The sequence below is a fragment of the Lissotriton helveticus genome, chromosome 7, assembly GCF_964261635.1.
Source record: "Lissotriton helveticus chromosome 7, aLisHel1.1, whole genome shotgun sequence".
NCBI classification, from domain to species: Eukaryota; Metazoa; Chordata; class Amphibia; order Caudata; family Salamandridae; genus Lissotriton; species Lissotriton helveticus.
Window position 1 is genome coordinate 1281389312 of NC_136068.1, and position 22859 is coordinate 1281412170.

The window sequence follows — 22859 nt, forward strand, 5'->3', positions numbered from 1 at the left end:
ACATAACTATAATATCATACCATATCTCTGGGAATTATTATTGCACCGACATATAAAGAAATTATGCCTAGCAATGAAATTGATGAAAAGGAACTCAACTTGGCTTTCCAATCAGACCACATTGCAGGATCTTTGGCCTCTAAATTAATTCAATGTTCTGTTTCCTTATTCCTAAAAGTCTTTGAGCACTCAGTAACAGGCCAAATAACTGTAAAACACTTTCCAGGGACGTCATATGCTATAAGCTTCTGCTAAAAATGCATTATAATCACAATCTATTTTCTGTCTGCTCGTAGGACACAATGAGCTATTCACATATGACTAAACTATCATGTAATTTAAGTACAGCATTGAAAAATTACATGTAGACATTCAATCACAAATGATAATTATTGAGTAAGTCCCCACAAGGATGGTAACACATGTTCAAGTCCCCACAATGATGGTTCTGTGCGCGCGATTAAAAAACAATATATTTGCAAATTTGAAGCAGGATCCTGTATTAGGAATTTTTTCTTAACATTTTTCTGTTATTGGCATATTTTTAAACAAATGGGAAAGGTTGGTCCCCACAAGGCTGGTGTTCACACATAGTCCCCACAAGGATGGTAACACGTGTATGTGTGTGTGTGGCTCTGCGTGTGTGTGTGTGGCTTTGTGTGTGTGTGTGGCTTTGTGTGTGTGTGTGTGTGTGGCTTTGTGTGTGTGTGTGTGTGGCTCTGTGTGTGTGTGGCTGTGTGTGTGTGTGTGTGTGTGGCTCTGTGTGTGTGTGTGTGTCTCTGTGTGTGTGTAGCTCTGTGTGTGTGTGCGTGTGGCTCTGTGTGTGGGTGCAAATTCAATAGGTCTGCTTGTGATCGTTTTTAGTGCCTCTGTTCCCTGCTTGTGAGTGTGGCTCTCTGTATGTGTGTGTGTGTGTGGGGGGGGAGGTGCATGTGGCTCTGTGAGTGGCTCTGTGTGTGTGTGTGTGTGTGTGGGTGCAAATGCAATAGGTCTCGCATTTGCGAGAGATTAAGCTATTGGCATTGTAAATGACAATGCCATTTATTTATATATTTTAAAAACAAAAATAATGTCATGAGCAATCCCAATAGCTCTAACTTTAACAAGGACGAGACCATTGCATTGTAAATGCTTGTTCCAGTCCTAATCATTTCAAGAATTCTTTCAGATAACTACTAAAAGAAATAGGTTAAACCGCTTCAATTGGCTTTCATTCACCTGATTGGACATACAAAAATAGGTAAAACATCATGAGTGAGGATCAAAATCAGGGAAAACCTGATTGCATCTTTCAAACTTTTGAAGTTTTGAACTTTATAAGAACCCCAAAGGAGAAAGTATATGATTAAATATAGGCTGTCCAGAGGACAACAGAACCTGTCCTCTCTATTTAGCGGAGAGAGAATTAGATAATAAGATGAATTGTAGATGGCCAAATCACAGCAACCCTTTCTCATTTACTAGATCTACTAAACGGCTCTTGAATTGTCAAATTGTTGCACATCTGGGTTGGAGCAAATGTAAACTTTGTCTGCTGAGTTCAGCAAAGTTTACAACGTTCATATAGGTTGCTAAGTTTTCTAAACTTTCCAAAACAGTGCATTAGCTCACACATTCTATCAGGAATAGCGCTTCTGTAGAAAGAAGGATTTCCTGCAAAAAACATTTTTGTAAAAGAAATAGATTTGGTTTGCTTTTACTCCAACATTTTCTTCTTTTTTCACTTCCCAGACTTTGCGACATTTGCAAAAATCTGACAAACCTTCACAAAGTATGAACAGAAAATATGTGTACAACTCTATTGGCCATTTCATTTGAAGAAATGAATGAGCTTATGAATGTAAGCATACACATTGACTTGAAAATGGGAGGCAGCATGAGAAGCGAAAAGAATGCAAAAATAAACAGACTTCTTGGATAAAGAAAAGAATAAACAAAGAGGAGAGAGAAAATTAAGGTTGAGAGGCTAGTGATGGCAGAAGGAAAAGGTAGTGAGGAATACCTGTAAAACAGAGGATAAGTGAAAACAAAAGAGATAGCAGACAACATCAGGAACATAATTAAGAAAATATAGGAGAATATAGGAATAACAAGAGAACCAATAGATTGATTAAGTACTGGGCATGAAATGGAGACAATAGAGAACAAGCATTTGCAATGCAATATGTCTCGCATTTACGTGAGTTTAAGCTATTGGAATTGTAAATGACAATGCTTTTGATTTATGTTTCAAAAACCAAAACATAAATAAAAGGCATTGTAATTTACAATGCCATTAGCTCAAACTCATGTAAATGCGAGACCTGTTGCATTGCAAATGCTTGTTAATACATTATCACCTTAAAATACAGGAGTCCAAGTTGTGGGCTGTTCAAAAACCTATTTTGTGTTTGATTTCACAATATATAATGACATACCTTACAAGCATTTTGGCCTTTTAGTTCGTTAATATCGTCGTAATGGCACGAGGGGTGGAATGTTTCTAATATCATGGCAGATATTTCTAAAGTCCAGTTTACAGACTATTACTTTTTATGAATCCCTCTAAAAGCAGCTACATAATATGATGTACTAAGGAGAGACGCTTCCCCATATTAAATAAATGCACGCTTTGAATTCTGAAGAGACTTCAGAAATTTTTCACGTATAATCTGTTGCATGGTTTTATGCCATATATTAATTATCATAGCTCGGCTCGTGCTCTCAGATCCAATTTAGAACCTTGGCTCTCCTTGTTTATTTATTGGTTCACCAACCTATAATATATATATGCAAACCCAGCTTACCTATGTGTGTTTCGTAATTGCCGTACATTCGCCCTGCTATTATTGGCACTGATACAAAATAAAGAAGCCGCCCACAAAGTACACCCCTTTCGAGAAGGTCTGATATATCAACATCAACTAACCTGGAGTAACCTCTCCCTCCGCCCATCGGTGATGTAGAAAACCAGCCCCTAAGTGCCACTTTCCAGGGCCAATGAAAACGAGGCATCGTCATGCGTTGGGAGGAGGGCGGTGGGTGTGCGCGTGCGCTCCCTTGTATGCGCGTGCGTTAATATGTAATCTTGGTCAGTTGCCCGCTGCCCCTTCTATTTTGTTCTATGCAAGTTGCATTTTTCCTGGTTGTTTCCTACAAACGAATCGCCGTGGAAGAGTTTTATAACAAAACAGGATTTATTAGGAGTCTCTGAAGCTGCCATTTAATAAGATAATGCCGTTGGATAGACATTCGCTGAAAAGTCATGTTTAAATGGGAAAGGCTGCTTGTCCGTGTAACGCCAGGCCTTCGTTCAGAAAAGAGACAAGAACAAGCACTGAATAGAAACCTGAGGAGCCGACGCGGGAATCGAAACCAGTGGTGCGCGCACACCAGAGGAGCGGGGGCAGGGAGCACGAAGACACGCCGAGACGAGGTAGGGGATGTGTGTGTGTACGCCGGGGGTTCTGTGTGTATGTGTGTGTGTGTGTGTGTGTGCGCACGGCAGCGGGGGCGAGGGGGAGGGAGGAGGTTCTCTATGTGTGTGTGCGTGTGCTTGTGTGTATGCGCGGCGGCGGCCTCTATGTGTGTGCGTGCGTTGGTGTATGCTCGGCGGGGGGTTCTGTGTGTGTGTGTGAGCGCGGCGGGGGGGGGGATGGGATCTGTATGTGTGTTGTGCATGTGTTGTGAAGAGCCTGCCGCAATCGCGCGCGTCCTGATCCGATTCCGGCAGGCTACGTGTGCGTGCCAGTCTCTTGTCTCGAAGTCTTTTAAGTCCTTGAAAGCCTGACACAATCGCAAAAGGCTCGCTTTGCGACAGCAGGCGCGAGACCTAAAAAAAAGATACAAATGAATGGAAGATTTGTAAAAGGGAGAGTAACTAAAGGTTAGTACCTGGATAATGGACCACTAAGGACGAAAATGGAAAGAAAATCCAGCAGGTGAAAAAGTGAAGTGGTAGGGGTGGAAAATCAAACAATATTTAACAGTAAGTAAAAAACAGCAGAATCAAGTGGTGACAATAATTAGATGAAAAGTGTCACCTTTTACGGGTCCTGTGGTTGGTGCTGGAATATCCAATTCTCCGTTAAAGACCTGGCCTTCAATTACTTTCTTGTACAAGTTGATGACACGAGACAAATTGTCGCTGGCCTGTAGAATATCGCCTAACAACACAAAATCAAGAAAAAAATGCAAAACTGACTTCCATCAATCAAACAGCAATGGATAATACAAGATGCATGCACCCAAATGTCCAATCCAAAGTGAGTGGAAGTAAGCAGGACATACTCGTGCATAGCATACTGTCCTTCGACAAATAACTTGGACTCTGGAAAGAGATTTCCATTTTACCTAAGCTGTCGTCGTTATCCTCTGTCTCACTTGCCATTTTGAATAATGTCAGTCTTTTGAGTTCACATCTTTCAAACAACTCCTAAGGAGAAAATATAGTGCCATTATTATAAAATGCTCACTACACGCCAATGCAAAACAAACTGTAAATTACAAAATCAGAAAATGTAACATTTATTTAAAATTAGTTGTAAGTAAAATCAGTACATTTTAAATGAACCAGAAATAAACTGGGGTCAACCAAGAAGCTAACAAAGAGGTAAAAGTGGAGTAAGAGACAAGGCACTGATATCAAGAAGCAGCTAATGTTCCAAAATCAAGGGTCACATGACAAGGTATACAAAAAATACAGTGTGAATTATCCATCCTGATTTCTAGCAGGTCTTTTCATATTCAAGTGCAACGCCTTCATCCTCTCTTAATTGAAAATACAGTGGCAGGAGCTGAAGAACTTTGTTGCTTTTACCGGATTTGAGCTACCGTTTTAAAGCTAAAAAAAAGCAAATAATGCCTCAGAGTTAAACAAGCAGCAACTTCAAGAAGCTGAAATGCAACACCACATCTTTCAGGGATGTCGCAATGCCACTATCCCACCCAGCCGTGCGCAGAATTAATGCCTGGTAAATGTGTGAATGAACCACAAATGTATGCATTTGAAATACCCGACGCATGGAAGTTTATTTTTATTCTCCCCTCGGATTTCCGATCTTCCCTATGATGCAATTATAACCATATTCAGCGAGAAATGTCATAAACCCTACCACTGTTATGTTCTACAGGGATTTTATCTTTCAGGAGACATATTCATTTACCCTACTTTATTTGACTATATTTTATTATGTCATGATATATTCCCTTCACCCACAGGGTTTTTCTTTCTTTTAAAAATGCTCACATTGTACAACAAGGGAGGAGGTTGTATGATTCTCCATATTATTTGGAAAAATCTTAATATTATACTGAATTTCTCTGGTTTCCCAATTTATGACAAATTATTGTTGAGCTTCATTATAATATTAACTAACTGGGATCATCACACTGAAAACTAGGCCTAAGCGTTGAGTCAATGCAGATATGAAGACTGATTTAGGTTGAATTACCTGGTTAATATGTGTATTAAACTCTTCCCAATTTAAGAAGAGATACTGGCATTACGAAAACAAATTAGTCGCAATGTTACCTATATCTGCTCACAACGGGTGTAAGGAGCTGTGGATTTATATCCAGTTATCAACATCTTATTGTGGGTTAGGTAGAGATGTTGTCATTCACTGTTCAGGAAGCCACAGAACATGTAGGGGCAACTGGGCCACAACTGTGGGAATTGAGGCCTTTTACCTCTAGTGTCCTGGGGCTGAACCTACTAAGGCTCTGCAAATTGAGCCACGTACAACCCTTTCTGCACTTGACTCTCAGTGGTATCCTAGGCGAGCAGTCGCGGGCTTCTCAGTGAGGTTAGTGCAGGGCTCAAGAATCATAACCCCCCCCCCCACCAAGGCAGCGCAAACAAAGCAATGTCCAGCCCAGTGCTTCTCTTTGTAGGAAAAGAGAAGTATTTTTATTACACAAAAATACAAAAGGTCACTGCACATTCAATTATGCACAAAGACCCGATTCCGGGTGCACAGCTTGGTGCTCTTAGGGGCCTCCCCAAGATCATCATTTGGTTCTAGTACCCTCCCCACTGCCCCCTACTGTTACTATTAATGGAGTGGGTCCCTTTTCCTGTTACTATTAATGGGTACACCCCGCATGTCAGGCTCAGGGTCAATCAGGTAAACTGGTGGGCGCAGCTCGTGCTTCACCCTCACCCCTTGTTTCTAGGTTAGCCTACTGTCCCCACGGGCCTAGGCTTGATCAGCCTCTCCCCAAGTTCAAGTTAGCAGCTCTGGCCTGAATTCGGCCCTCTCAGTCGCTCACCAGTCCATGGTTGCAGTGCAGGGCCGCCTTCGGCCTTCCGCAACGGCAGGATCTGTACCTGCAGAGACAGGACCTTGTCGCAGTACGTGGGAGTGCAAGAGAAGTGCATGGTCACATTCCCTCTTTCTGCAGCAGTGTGACCAGCCTGGCGGCAGTGCGGTGCTCCTGGCCCCATGCAACAGCCCTCTTCAGATAGCACGGCAGCCACTCACCCGCAGACGACTGTTCTTTGGCACAGAAAAGTCTTTGGAGGAAGTATACTGGTGTAATAGGTATATACTGATGCGTTTTTTGTTTATTTATATTTAACTGTTTCTGTGATATTTGATAGATATAAATGAAATCTACTTAAATAATGTTTCAAATGAAAATCTTTTACTGTGATACCTGATGGAAGGACATGTAAGTAACAGAAAGAACATTCATAAGAATTTTTTTTTGAGATGTGTGAACTTTTTGTTAGGTATATTATTATGTGAATGCTATACATGTGTTTATGTAGGAGACACATATTTGTTTTTCAACTATCTGTTTAGTCTTTTTATCAGTCTTGTTGAATTGATCAGCTCTCTAATGCTACGTCTGTATATGTTGCATAGATTTAGTTTTGGATGGGTGCTTTGGAGTGATATTTATACATACTCGAGAAAGTTAAAACCGTTTTCGTCTCTTTTTTTTTTTTAGGACTCTCAGCCTGTAGTGTAGCTCCTATTTTCCCAATAGGCTCTGCGCATTGGAATAGTACCTACAGCAGTAAAGGCCTAGGCCAGACGTTAACTAGGTCTACTACTGTCGATGCTAGACTTAATTTTTGGGTTTGCCAGCTAAGCTCAGAGTTCGCTAGAAACTTTCTCGAATGTTCAAGGAAGGATTAACTTCCCTGATTAGACAAGAAGGGATTTAGTTTCTGACAACCATAGAACATGACAACTTTGCTCTCCCCTAATCAAGAGTCAATCTCGAGAGTCGTGTGAACACAAGGCAATTATTTTACTCAGTCAGTACGTGCATTCTTAGTCTCATCAGAATGTAGAGAAAAGGAAGAGACGGGCGTGTTCAATAAAAAGGTGTTATTTATTGATCAGTCTCTTTTCTCGTACAAGAGAAATGGATCGATATTATTGCAATACTTATAGTTAAGTAAAGTGCATACATTAAAAGCAATAGTATAAAATAATACTGTAAAAACATTGATATGGTTTCTGAGCCATATGATGTTTAAAATGATTAAAATATATTTACATACACATATACATTTGACTAAACGTACTCAACTGGTGTTTCTAAATACGCCTACCCCGTGTACCTGACCTAAGTCTAATGCGTGGGCGGGAATAGAAAGTTACAGTTTAAGTTAAGTTTGTTTTTGCCAAGTGAATAACTAAAGAATTCTCTGTGAGGGGTTATTCAGTTCTGTACCTGGAAGTTAGGATGAATGAGGAATGGTATCTCTTTCTCTGCTCTCGATATTCCAGGCTGCCTGCGAGGGCTGCCCAGAAGCGCCGGTGCTGGGTCTCTCGGCTTGAGATAGCAGCGCGTCTCTCAGCACGTCAGGAAGGCGGGGCTGCTGCCAGCGGGGTCTGCTTCTGCTCTCGGCTTCGGCAAGTATGGCTGCTCCGTCTTGTCACCACGCGTGTGTTTGCATAGGGCAAGGTCGGCAATATTTATACCTTAAAGGTGCCGAGATTGACGTAAGGATGGACATAGATACGTCAATAAAGATGTCATACGACTTGCTCGTTAGCACATTCTTTACTAAAGTTCTCTGTGAGTTCAAAACAATGGCCGCACGGATTTTCCAGGTTGTCATAGGTTTGATTTGTTATGAGAACGTCGTATGCCTTATCAGGGGCTGGAGGAATGTCGCTTGTCTAATTAGATCTCAAGCGTTATGACCTAATCAGATAACACGTTCCTGTGCCGGAGTGTGACTGCGTCAGATAACGGTATCTGCATCATGGGGGTTTTCTTGCCTCATGGGCTGACTGTTAGTTAACTTGATAGTTAGTTTAACCAGAATAGGGTCAGGAATAGGGGGACTGATTCAGAACCTATAGAAATACACGACACCCACTCCACGCTAACTATGGTCATATCTACTAATCTATGCATAGTATAACATAGTACAACATACTATAGAGTATAGTGTATACCTTACCACCCCAAAATACATAAATGCATTTCGAAATTTTCAAATATACTGAAAAATTGCAGTCATATATATTGTATGCACTTAAGCTATGAATCAAATGCAAAAGTAAACACGCATTTTTATGCATTATTGCTTTTCGGTATATGAGAAATACACATGAAATGGCTCTTAATATGGCTATACAGAAAGGAAGTCCGAGACCATTTCATCACATAATAAAATATCTGTGAACCTACCAGCGGGCAGCTAAAGTCTATAAAGTATCTAAAAATAGAAATTTTAGTTCTCTAGGAATAGTTTCTTACTTTAAGCAGAAGATCAGTGTCCCGGGAAAAAATATGTAGAAAAATATTTTAAGGGGCATGCTGAAAAAATTGCTGTCCGTGAACTGGAGTGAAATTGTTCATGTGACTTTATTTTTAAAGTTGAAGGCCGAATTCAGGGAACGCCGTGTGCGAGTTTACTCAAAAGTCTCTATTTCTGTTCTGGAGAGAACATCATATCATTCAGGCTTTCGAAAAAAACTGTAAACAGCTTCATGGGAAAGTTCCACTAAGTCGGAAATAGGTGTAACCATGCATTCGTGCGCATGATTGTCTCCATTGACATTCTGATTCGCATTGCTGACAGAAGGTCGTACCTGTTCGATGCTGCTTTCATCTTGAACTTCACTACTCTTCAATCGCAGTGGTGAAGATTCCAGGAATGCCGTCATCAGGATTGGCAGCCTTTGAGGGCAGCACAAAGCGTGAACCTTGGTAGGAACCAACAGTGTATCTGCATCCACCGGCGCATCCGATTGTAGCGTCAGACAGGTGTCTAACACGCATTCTTCTCCGCATAGCAGACACCTTAGTACAGGTAAAACACACCTTTGCCACATTGGTCGAAATGATAGAAACCAAGTCATGTTCAGGTCTCTAAGCCGGGAGAGTCCCAGGATTTTTGATATCCGGTCCCGGTATCCAATGGCTAGGATTGTATCTTCCATTGTCGCGAGAGTTTGATCTGTGACATGGGTTGCCATAACGAAAAATAAGGACTAGGAATAGGATTCCTGCAATTAGTCCCAGGATCAGGGGAAGTCCGCCAAAAATCGAATGGACGAAATCTGGAAAAATACCCAGTATGGCTTTGAATGGTGTTAATGCCATCGAAAATACTGTCTTAAATACCTTTGAGACCCCAGTGGTATCAGAAATATTTAAGATTTCGCTTAGGATTTCCGCGAAATGTACGGGGGAATTAGTTGATAATAATGTATGTATCTCTGCAGTCGTCCTTGCGACTTGTAGATCATACGTTTCTTTTGATGACGTGAGCCTTGTAGGCGTCTGAAGAAGCACTGTTTTCATTCTGCTTAAAGTGTCTATTCGAATAGAAGTAATTTTCAAACTGGGCCATGCCCTTGCCTCCCTGTCTGGAAAGGAGCTGGGGAATAAAGAGCGTCCACAGCACTTGACCTTCGCCGTTGTAGTTACTAGATAAGGAGTCCCGGGCATAAGACTGCAACATCTGCGGTCTACAATAAGAATGTAACTCCCATTATAGAGACTTTGAAAGAATGGTTCTATTTCAGTTGCAGGTGCGCCTTGCTGGTGACATGAAAGGTTGTATGAATTCCCTTCACAGGCTCCATGCAAACTAATTCCGTTACACAGAAGCGTGCCGCTTAGTGACATAGCACAATTGTTGCCACTAAGAAACACTTTCTGTCCTTTATTACTGACACATGCATGTGAATAGGGCAGGTTCCAAGTTGTTTTAAGGTACCCCTTTCCCAATTTCTCGTACATGCCAGCCTGTATATATTTTTGGCAGTATTGAAACCTGAAGGTTGAGATTGGAATATTTATGATTCCGTGTATTATCCATTCACTGACAGGTCGTTCTGACATTGTCATTGGTAATCTTTCTAGTTTTTCAATGCTCAAGATTGTATAATCAGCACCCTTTTGCGCCATACCGATTTGTCTATCAGTAAGGTTAAAGATTTGGAATAGTGACGTTGTGTTGATTAAACGCCAAGGCACATAGCCTGAACGCAGATTTTGTAACGTCCAGCCAAGCTGTACAATGGAACGCAATTGTGACTGACCATGTTGTAATAACAGTAAGTCTTGCGATAATATATCGATTGCTGAAGACACAATGCTGTCCAATGAAAAAATTCTTGAGGACAGAGTCATTAACCCATTGTCCACTACAGAAAGTGATTTTTCCAAATTAATACGGTCAATTTCCCGTATTCTTTCTGCTGTCTCAATTTGAGTAACCTTCCAGGCCTCATTGTATGCTGCATATACAGAGGCTGCTATGAAACGCTTTTGACGCTGTTTGCGTGGTCCCATTATGAAATCACGCAAGTCAGCACCATCAGTAAGTAAAGTTAGGTGTTGCTTAATTTCAGGCAGTGTGGAAGTCTGTAGCCATTGAAGGCATAATTTGCCCACACTGTAGGTTGTTATTATCCCTGGGTGATGTCTTTGGGGATATCTAGGGTCTGGCCTGGTCATTTTAAAACCCTGTGTTTTATTCAGGAATCTATCTTGACAGTTATTTGTATCTGTGGGCCAGATCAACCATTGTTTCCAATCAGGATGTGTTCTGTTTTTGTTTAATATATGGTTTACGTCTATCTCTTCATCTGTATCAGAGTTATTGCTAAACATTGTTGGCTTTGGAATAGACGGATTATTTAAATCTTTGATTTTGGCTAAGCCAAGACAGGTGGTTTGTTGAACAGTGTCATTTAAAAATATCATTTGTTCTGGGATCATGCAGGCTCTAAACAAAGCTTCTAAACCCTGTACTTGCCATTCTTTTGTACCCCAAACACTTTTCAAATCAACATTTTTGTCCCAATAATCAAATCCAAATGTATTCATTTTTTCAAAGAATGAATCTGAATATATCAATTTTGTGTTGGTTATCATGGTTTTCATCCCTGTCTTGTTTGACAATTTAAAATAAAATGTTTCAGCATTACTTATGTTAAAACCTGAAAAATATGAATATTTGTCATACACGGTTCTAGAGCTCCCTTTTGGTGGTGTAGCGCATTGTTCCCATTGATTATAATTTAAAACATTTCTAGGTTGTGCAGATTTATGCAAAAAATGGTTACCATAATGGTTATAGCAATACATACTATCATAATTTGTAGAACCTTGCAAATAATCATGTTTTGTAAATTTAGCAGACATTACTAAGTCAGACATCATGTTGTTAATACTCTCGAAGTCCCAATCATCAGCAAATGAGTTTGGTTTTGCAAAGTCACTCAAAGAGATCTTGATTTGGTGTGGATATTTCAGGATCTCGACCGGACCATAAATTTCATAGTCAGTGTTGTCCCAGGCTACCCCACCAGGTATAGGATTGGCTGTGAAGTTGGCTGAAGAAAGTTCTGAAGAAAGTTCTCTTTTCTCGACGTGTGAAGATGTGTGTGGTTTGAGGACCAAGTTGATGTTCTGACTTGCTGTGTCCATTTTAGCATATTTTCCCTCAATGAAGCGTCCCAAAGTAAATACCATGATGAGCCAAAGTATGAGGATAAATGCACCAAAACCCACCCAAAATTCAATCCATGGAGAAACCAGATATGTTTCTTTCAGATGTTTCAAAAGTTCCTTAGCTTTGTCTTTAAAGGATTTTGATGATGGCTGTGTCTTTGATTCACTGAAGCCGTCAGAGGAATCATCGAAGTTGATGAAGTACCCGGATGCAGTTCTGTCAATTGTTCCAATTGCTTCAGGATTTTTGTTCCTTGCATTTTCACTTGGTACTTCAGTATAGATTGGTGTGTCTCTGCTAAATGTCTTTATTTGGGTTTTCAGAGGTCTTAGTTCTATTGCATTGTTGCATAGTCCTTCTTGTTCTTCTGCAGGCGTTTCGAATGTGATGAGCCTTTTTGATAGGACCTCTGTGCTGGTAGCAAACCTTGGTGTTCTGCTACTTATTGGGAGTCCACTTGGCCTACTGTTTGTTATCGGCCACATGTTGTGGTTTTACCAGGTCGATGGATACAACTCGGTTCTCCTTTTTTCCAGCAAGTGGCGGTAGTACAACTGATCTTGTCCCGTTGACAGACAAGACAGGAACTGCTTTTCTGTAAGAAGGCCCAAATTCCTTCTTTACCGCGATCTTCTCCCTGACTAGATCCCCGACTTTTGGAATCCAGACAGGTCTTGCTGGGACAGGTGGTGATTCTTCAGTGGTTGTTGGCTGTTGTTTCAACTGTATGTTGCTCAGGTCTTTTCTTGTTTTGTTTAAGTCCTGCAAAATAGCCAAACGGTCTTTGACATCAAAGCTTTTTTCTATTACCACTGAAGTCTGACTATCAAGGTCAGAGATCAACATCCTAGTTCCGAATAATAATTCGTACGGACTGAATCCCTTCAGAGAATTTCTTGGCAAGTTATTTAGACTACGTTGGACACTTATTAGATGTTTGACCCACCCAGCTCCCGAACCTAATATCCTTTCCATTATAGATTGCTTTCTGCCTTGGTTTTTTCTTTACACCATCCCGTACCCTCAGGAAGGAAGTGAGAAGATTCCCGCTGGGCTGTGCTCATTTGGCCATGTTTCCCCCCCAGGCTGGATTGCCTGAGTGAAAACAATGGTCGAACGTAGCATGCTCTTAGCGTATATGCCATTTAGACTCGCAAATCTTGTATAATAGTCCGGACGTCAGCCGAGTGCTGGTGATCTACATTATAAGTGGAAACTAGCCTGTATATGTTAATCGCAAGCCATTCTTTTTGCTGGTAATATTATCTGCCTTGATACGACGAGGTATTAAACTGCTTCTCTCCCCACTGCGATCTCTGTTGCAGTTTGGGCAGTTTTTTACAAACATGGTGTAGTGCAGGCTCATGCCTGGCCACCAGTACCGTGATTGTAATTCTTCCAGAGAATCTTTCAATTTAAGGTGTCTGTGACCCTCGCCCATGTGTGCGTCTGCGATTAACAAGTTTCTCCTGTCCATGTTTGGAATCACTCTATCCCCCACTCCAGGGATTCGAGCAAAAGGGACGGAGTTTGCATCGATTATGTATGTATAATTGAGTGGATAGTTGATCGGTAACGCTGAGCAGTCGCCTTTTGATGACGTTTTCACCGCCAGCATTGTTTCACCGTCAATGTATTTTAATGTACGCTTTTTTCGATCTACGGGAGCCGATTTAGTGGCTGCCGCTGCGGCTGTTTCAGCCAATGAATTCCCTACAACGTGAACGCCATCACGTTGATGACTCAGTGAGTGAGTCACGTGAGTCTTTGGTAGTTCTTTTTTCAAAAGAGCTATTTGTTCCCAGAGCAGTCTCTGCTTTATTGGTGCATCTGTGTCATCTTTGTAACCGTTCTGAATCCATGTCTGCAAATCCTTGTTATATGTTTTGACGCAGTAATATGAATCTGACACTATAAGCGTCGGGAATTCGCGATCCGCATTATCTAGCGCCATTTTCAAAGCTATTATTTCAGTTTGTAGTTCTGAATTAGTTTCTACTGAGTGTGATTTTGTTAATAGAGGTCTTAGTTTACCTCCGCGCCACACTTCTTTTGTAATCTCACATGTGGGGTTGTATGCATGTTCTCCCCAAACGGAGGGTTGAGCATGTCCGTCTGTATAGAATACACAGGCGTAATGTCGTAGAGGCAGAATGTCGATTGGCAGAGGATACGTCTTTTCATATTTTAGATTTTTTAATTCTTCTAGTTCTGGATCAAAGAAGTAGTATACTTTGTCCGTTGTGATTGAATTCACCCATTGTATCCATTCCGGATTCAATGTTGTTGTTGGTAAATTACACGGTGCTGTTAGTGCCTCAAAGGCTGATTCTGCTGTTCTGACTGTGATATGTCTACCGTCAGCTATGTCTTTTTCTCTAGCTATTGCGGTTTGAACTGCACGAATGATTTTTTCTGTATTACTGAATTTCTGTTCAGCTTCTGTGTACAAGTGTGATTTGAATGCAATTGGTACCTTTTCTCCTTCATTAGAAGTCAGGTATGTGAATCCGCATCTCCCTGGGATGACTCGAATCACAAGATTGCGTGTGTTATCACGTGTTTCTAATTTTGTTTTAATTAGCATGTCTGTTTGTAAGGATCTCAAAATTTCTGTGTGTGTTTGAGTCCAACTGGATCTTTTAAAGTCTGGTTTAATTAGATCATAAAGGGGTTTGACCCTTTCTGCGTAATTTGCAAAGTATGTTCTTCCGAAATTTAGGAAGCCTAGAATTGACTGTAGGTTTTTTAGTGTTTTAGGAGTTTGGATTACGGCACATTTCTCTAGGAAATTGTCTGCCAGGCTTTTACCTTCACTTGATAACTCATATCCTAAGAATAGGACCGTCAGATGGGCAATTCTGGATTTTTTGAAGTTGAATTTGTAACCCTCTGCAGCGAACCCAAGTATTATGGTGTTCACTCTTTTCAAGTGAGTCTCCAAGTCATCATCTGTTAGGTAAATGTCATCAACATAAGATAATGCTTCATCATCATATAGTTGTAGTAATTCTGTTACTCTCGCTGAGAATACCCCCGGGCTGTTCTTGTACCCCTGGGCTAACCGACAGAATTGTTTTTGAGTGCCATTTACTGAGAATGCAGTTAAATATCTGCTCTCCGGTGCTATGTTTTGACAAAAGAATCCATTGGAAATGTCCAAGGTAGTTTTGTATTTTTTGCGCACTATGTTATTCATTAGTGCAGCACTGTGTGAGTTTTGCACTGCAAAGGTTTTGCAACATGTGTTAAGGTGTCGGTAATCCAAAACTAGACGATATGAATTGTCTGGTTTGGAGACCGGAAACAAAGGAGTGTTCATTTGTGAGGTGCAAGTTTCAATCACCCCCTGGTATTCTAGCTGATCTAGTATTTCATTTACTTGTTTTTTAGCTTCTTGCTTAATTGGGTACTGCCTTTGTGCAGTTGGTTGTGATTTTAACTGGATTTTGTGAGGAGGAGAATCCTCATCCCATCCTACATGATTTTTATATAAAGCAGGTGCTAAGGCCACTGCCCACTTTCTAGCAAGTGTGTATTTTTTATGAATCGGTATTTGATTCGAGAAGGCAGGCATAATTACTTCTTCGCCATGAGGGCACTCCCTGACAAACTCTGGTGGCCAGTCTTTTTCAGCTAGAAGGATGTCATAGCCTTTGGAGAGGTTATCCCAAAATAGTCCCCTTATTTTCCTAGTCTTATCTCCCTCTATACGTAATGTTATCTCGTATATCTTGTGGGGCTTGCTAACTCTGGTGTCTGCAGTTTCCACTTGAAGGTATTCATTCGTGTCCACTGTCTCCAGATGATTCATAAGGACTTTGCGAGCTATGCTCACCTCTGCTGCGCTGTCTAGCATTGTCTGAGCCCATTCTCCGTTTTTCAGTTGTGTCCTCAGTATTCTCGGCATTTTTAACTACCTTGATACTGGCTACCTTCTTTTTTGGAAATTGTAATTTCTTTTTTAGCTGAGCAGGTTCCTTGTCTTTGGACTTGGCGTGCTCTTCTGATCGTCCTCTTCTTTCCGATTTCTGCGAGGAATTCTGAAAAGATTGAGAGGGACGTGTATCAATGTCTTGATATCTATCAGGTTTTTTAATATTATCCCTATTTCTAAGGTTATATCTATTCCCAGAGGGGTCACTCTGTGGTGACCTCTGTCTTTGGTTTGGAGATTTCTCTCTTCGCCTCGGAGACCTTCCTCTGGACTGGAATTTCTTTTCTTTAGGATTGGATTGTTTATTCCCATCCCAGTTCTTTTTTGGTGAATTATTATTATTAAAAAATATTTTTTCTGGACTTGTAGTCAGTTGCGGTTTTACTGGTATTCCACCTAGACTATCTCTGCCTAGTTCTTCATAGGATTTTTCTATGATTCTGGCAATTTCAGCTGGTTGGTCTGCTATATCTGTCTCTTTTAACCTCTGGCGGATCGCCACGTTTGCTGCTTCACCTTTTATGTTGGCTAATAATATAGCCGAGACCTGCTTGAAGTCTTTTAGTAATTTCATACCAAGAGTTAAAGCAGGTTCTGGACCGTATTCATCTTGAATTTGTTTTAGCACATCTGGTATTACCGAAATGGATGGAACACCGTGCGTTTTTGTGTAGATGGAAGCAAAGACTGTACCCCAAGTGTCACAGTCCTCAATGTGTGGTGCGATTCCCATTGGGAGACATATAGTCAGAATCCTGTGTTTTTCCAGCGGGGTGGTGTCAGGAAACACCGCCTCTATTTGGGTGATTTTCTGTGCCAACCAGAATGGTATTTGTTCCCGTTTAGCTGGAACTTTACCTAGGCAGGATTGGATGTTCTGTGGTGTAATTTTATTTGTGTTCCCCTGGTGAGGGGTCAACTGTGGAAGTTTAATCGCTGGCTGAATTGTTGAAGTCCGCATTACATACTGAACTAATTGTCTATGAATTTTTAGTAGTTGTTTTAGCTGTATTAACAGCTCTGCTGCAGGCATTCTTTCGATGTCTGGATGTGGTGTGTATCCGGCTAAGACCGGCCACGTTGCTCCTGGTCTTCCTAAAGGACCGAGCCTTGTAATGTGATTGTTATGTTTTAGGGCGCCATCAAATAAGAGCAAATGCTCTTGGAATTTGAGTGGTACTTCCACCTCCTCGAAAGGAGTGTACGTTTCAGGAGGTTCCTCTACTTTGTAATAGTGGAAGTACTTTGTTACAGCATTTGCTGCCGGAAAATGTATCCATGAATAGTATACCTCTGTCTGCCGATATTCGTGTGCCTCAATTACGAATATGACTGTGCCACCTCTAGGTGTCAGTCCATTTTCTATAAGTTTTAAGGTTATAGATCTCCTTTTGATGACCGGAATGAGTATTATATCCGCGTCTGCTGCTTGCATGGTAGCATCAGCATCTGCGAGTTCAGTTGCTAATCTAACTGCCTCTCTTTCATCATCACTCTCTGCCATTTTACCGACAGGAAGCTTATGTCTTTTGTTTGCAGATCAGGTTTCTTATGGAACAAAGATTAGATGCACAATATTTTGGGAATGTTTTTATCCTTCAACGTTGACTATACCAAGAACCATACATAGGAGTTCCCTCCTGCGAGGTTTTGGAGGATATTACCTTTCACCCACTCCAGACGTCTTTGGAGTATTTGGGAAAAGGGGTCTGAGTGAGAAAGCACGACTGAGTTACTCTAAATGTCTTACGTTAGTTTTATCGCCCTTTCCAAACACGTTGGGCGCCATGTAGTGTAGCTCCTATTTTCCCAATAGGCTCTGCGCATTGGAATAGTACCTACAGCAGTAAAGGCCTAGGCCAGACGTTAACTAGGTCTACTACTGTCGATGCTAGACTTAATTTTTGGGTTTGCCAGCTAAGCTCAGAGTTCGCTAGAAACTTTCTCGAATGTTCAAGGAAGGATTAACTTCCCTGATTAGACAAGAAGGGATTTAGTTTCTGACAACCATAGAACATGACAACTTTGCTCTCCCCTAATCAAGAGTCAATCTCGAGAGTCGTGTGAGCACAAGGCAATTATTTTACTCAGTCAGTACGTGCATTCTTAGTCTCATCAGAATGTAGAGAAAAGGAAGAGACGGGCGTGTTCAATAAAAAGGTGTTATTTATTGATCAGTCTCTTTTCTCGTACAAGAGAAATGGATCGATATTATTGCAATACTTATAGTTAAGTAAAGTGCATACATTAAAAGCAATAGTATAAAATAATACTGTAAAAACATTGATATGGTTTCTGAGCCATATGATGTTTAAAATGATTAAAATATATTTACATACACATATACATTTGACTAAACGTACTCAACTGGTGTTTCTAAATACGCCTACCCCGTGTACCTGACCTAAGTCTAATGCGTGGGCGGGAATAGAAAGTTACAGTTTAAGTTAAGTTTGTTTTTGCCAAGTGAATAACTAAAGAATTCTCTGTGAGGGGTTATTCAGTTCTGTACCTGGAAGTTAGGATGAATGAGGAATGGTATCTCTTTCTCTGCTCTCGATATTCCAGGCTGCCTGCGAGGGCTGCCCAGAAGCGCCGGTGCTGGGTCTCTCGGCTTGAGATAGCAGCGCGTCTCTCAGCGCGTCAGGAAGGCGGGGCTGCTGCCAGCGGGGTCTGCTTCTGCTCTCGGCTTCGGCAAGTATGGCTGCTCCGTCTTGTCACCACGCGTGTGTTTGCATAGGGCAAGGTCGGCAATATTTATACCTTAAAGGTGCCGAGATTGACGTAAGGATGGACATAGATACGTCAATAAAGATGTCATACGACTTGCTCGTTAGCACATTCTTTACTAAAGTTCTCTGTGAAATCAAAACAATGGCCGCACGGATTTTCCAGGTTGTCATAGGTTTGATTTGTTATGAGAACGTCGTATGCCTTATCAGGGGCTGGAGGAATGTCGCTTGTCTAATTAGATCTCAAGCGTTATGACCTAATCAGATAACACGTTCCTGTGCCGGAGTGTGACTGCGTCAGATAACGGTATCTGCATCATGGGGGTTTTCTTGCCTCATGGGCTGACTGTTAGTTAACTTGATAGTTAGTTTAACCAGAATAGGGTCAGGAATAGGGGGACTGATTCAGAACCTATAGAAATACACGACAAGCCACGAATTTATTGGACTTTGTAAATGATTGGTGGTAAAAAAAAATGTTTTTTCTGGTGATTTACTGGATTACTTGAACTGTTTGAGCGATTTTTATTGTTATTGACAGCATGGTAATCAATACGTTGGGCATAATCACCATCACTTGATGTGGTTCATATGCACTGTTCAAGATAACACGAGATCACCTGTATATTTCAATTCTTGAACTGCACTGACTAATTCGTCTCCCAACACTGCTTTTGAACCAAACGTTGGCAAAAAAATATAGAAAAGTCGATCTATGTCAGTCATTGTGGGCTGGCATTCAACGTCACAGGTATCGCCACAATTCCGCCTTTGGTCTATAACCAAAAGGAGAGAAACAAAAAGAGACATTGGACAGATTGCAGCTTCCACCACTACACAGCACACGAATCCAGAAGAGACTCACGCTGAAAAATGTAATTTATACATTTGTTGCATGGAGTTGTTTGAGCATGTTTTTCATCATCTCTTGCATGTACTTCATCATTTGTAGCTCCAAAATATTTACTCTTTTTCATCAGTATCAAAATTGCGCTTTTTTTTTTATTGCGTATGTAGGCCTTTGATGTGTCCCAAATAGCAAATATACTTTCTGCCCCAGTACCTGCATGCTCCATCTAGATGTATCATAATTCTTTTATTTGAAGTGGCTTAGCCATAGCCCACTTCGACAATATGGTACTCTAGCCAGGCATCTTAAATACAGTGAAATACTTGTAAAATTTGATACAGTTTTGGCATTACTCTTGGTGGGCAAACGTGTCTTTAGTTCTTTACAAGCCAGAAAATAGTCAATTGTAAAAAAAAAAACAATAGGAAGCCGAGAATAAAATGTAAATTCCTGAGCAGCAGGTTGTTGGGTCTGTGAGAAATCTAGCAGGTTGAGATGTTCCATTCCAATTTTTATCCGTCATTGTTAGTTTGACAAAAAAGTTTTATTCTGTTTATCATACTTTGTCTACAATTTGGCATTTTTTAGGTCTCGCCTGCATTGCAGCGCATGCGCTGCTCGCCTTGGCGAGATCTATTGTCGTTGGTTTTGTGTCAGGCTTCTTTGGGGGTTTATGTCCGCCCAGTCGCACTTAGGCCCCGCCCTCTCGCCTAGCATTGCAGCGTGTGCGTCTTCATGTTGTGTCCTTGCCTGAATCTCGAGGCCCCCTTCTCTGAGAGGCTTGCTGTCTCTTCTTCTTGCTTGGTTGCGTTTACTTTCACAAAGGCAGCATGTCGCCCTTTAACATTAGCGGCCGCGCGCCTTGTTTAAAGATCAATCAGTTTTTTGCCAGTAAAGTTGAGGACGTTATTATAGAGCCCGGTAGGGACCCGTGTCATAGTCTGTTTTTAGGTACTGGCTGGTCTAAGACCCTCCCTGCTGAAAGCCCTGCCCTTCGCCACTGCTTAGCCGTGGATTGCAGACGTCTGGGTTCTGAAATACTGCAACTTTATTACCACTAGCCTTACAAAACATCTACATTAAATAAAAATGGAAATTAACATTAGGTCTTGGCGAGAAGATGCAGGAGGAAACAGTTGTCCACACACTGGATGTCAGGGACTTCTAGAGCTGCTGACATTGGCTGAATGAACACCATGTAATTCTGGGCACATCAATTTAATTTCCCAGTGCCTCAAACATGAATGTCACCTTGAGCCATACAACTTGTGCTCATGTACAGCACTTCAATAGCTTGGGATCGAGTTTGCTCTATACAAAAACAGCACAAAAAACAAATGGCGTCATAAGCACGCTGTAGCCCGGCGAGCTCTAGTCCTATTGGGCAGGCGGCGATGTCTGTGCGTGTACACGACCCTCGTCACCCTGCGTTGTGTCTGACCGTGAACGCGCATCCCTGCTCCTGAGCTATTTACTGCCTCTGCCAATCCGGCGATTGTATTTATTGCAATGAAAATGCAGCAAGTGCATAATTACATAACAGAAGAAACATGCTTCTTCCCTCGCTTATTATTATTATTATTATTATTATTATTGAATTTCTTGAGCGCACAGCTACCCGTGGGTTTCCCGGCGCTATAGGTGTGAAACAATATTAAAGATGAGAAGGGAAGGAGATCAGTGAACTTACAAATTAAAAAGCCAGGTTTTGATTCCCTTACGGAAGGTAAGGAGGCACATTTCAGAACGTAAAGAGGGGGGTAGAGAATTCCAAAGAGAGGGCGCCAGCAGAGCAAAAGAGCGACCACCCATTTTTGCTCTCTTGATGCGTGGGATCCTGAGCTTATTCTGGGTGGAGGACCTAAGTGTACGAGGTGGAAGATATTGCTGCACCAAAGCAGATAGATAGGGCGGGGCTTTTCCTGTCAGGATTTTATGTATAAAACATAACGCCTTGAATTTAACCCTGCTCTCAATCCGTAGCCAATGTAGGTTACGTAGGTGGGAAGAGGCTGAGGATCTGGCGGGTAGATTGCAAATCAGGCGGACTGCCATATTTTGTACTACCTGGTACTTCTTAGTGACCTCCTTACAGGCACCTAGAAGTAAGATGTTGCCGTAGTCCAGGCGTGAGATGACAAGAGCCTGGACTACAGATTTCAAGGTGTCAGCCGGCAGCATCCATGAGATTTTCCTAAGCCACCTGATGATGGTAGTACAGGTGGCAGAGACTTTCACGACATGCTGCCTGAAAGACAATTGATTGTCCAGGAGGACCCCGAGGTTACGGGCAGACGAAGCTTCCCCCACCCTTCCTCCTCCCTGGAACTATAAACATTGTGTACAGCTGGGATAGGAGGAGGTTGGCATGGCAACTGTGAGAAAGCTAAATTTAGCATCAGATGAACTGTACTGCTTAAGGTGGGCACGTGCGTACCTGGGTGTTGCGTGGGCTCCGCTGTCTTGGGGGATGGGGCGTCTGATTTCTGCCCCTGCCTTTTCATGTCCTGCTGAGCATTAAATGAAATTGTGAATTAGGGAGTCAAGGGTTTAGAGACTGAACAGAAAGCAGCAATGGCTTTGATTCTAATTCAATTGCCTTTTCCTCGTTTTCACACGTCATAACATCTCTGCGCCCTGCAGAGCATCTTTTGGAAAAAAGCCTAGTTTCGTATTTTGTAACTCAACGTACGTAGTTGGTCAGCAGACGTGTCTGCATCATACAAGGTGACCACAGATAGCTAACCAAGCATTTGCAATGCAATAGGTCTGAATGAAATGAAATGAAAATAACAATGCCTTTTCTGTTTGTTTTAGTTTTAAAAAAGATAAATAAAAGGCATTGTCATTTACAATGCCAATAGCTTAAACTTGTGTAACTGCGAGACCTATTGCATTGCAAATGCTTGTTACAAGAGTGGAATCTCCACCAAAGATATAATAGGCTGGAAAGTCTACTACCGATTCCAGAAACTCATTATATACACAATCTCAAAGTCCATGTTTGAACACCAGAAGCATGTGAGTGAGATGTTCTGAATTAACTTCAGCCTGCACTGTTATCTATCTGTTCTTTAATTTTAAATTATTATTACAACAGTGTTTGTATTACCAGTTTGTTTAGTACAAACAATGTGCTCTATCCTGGGTTAAGCTTGTTTCTTCTTTACACCTTTAAATGGAAGATGCATTTCTAGCAATGGAACTACATCTACTGTTTCAAATGTGTGTAAAGAATCTGATAGAGAGGAGAAAAGGCTCTATGGACCAGACAGTTCAGATCTCAAGAAGTATGCTTGTCCCTACCTCTTTCAAATTACCTTCTACATATACAAACAGAGTTTGAGGCCTCTTCTTTTTTATAGGTATCACACTGGAGGCTTGGGCAAATAAACAAATGCCCTAATTTCTTTATTAAGA

At 41.4% G+C, this 22859-nt stretch overlaps 1 protein-coding gene across 2 annotated transcripts in view; it reads right to left on the minus strand.

The window, feature by feature from the left end:
• GGA3 (golgi associated, gamma adaptin ear containing, ARF binding protein 3) overlaps window positions 1-22859 on the minus strand; it is a 614485-nt gene that overhangs the window by 230050 nt on the left and 361576 nt on the right. For both annotated transcript variants that reach the window (XM_078654509.1, XM_078654510.1), the window contains 2 exons: window positions 4333-4414; window positions 4023-4145 (listed from right to left, as the gene is read on the minus strand). In XM_078654509.1, the coding sequence (XP_078510635.1) occupies window positions 4023-4145; window positions 4333-4414 (205 nt within the window). The remainder of the gene's footprint in view (window positions 1-4022; window positions 4146-4332; window positions 4415-22859) is intronic.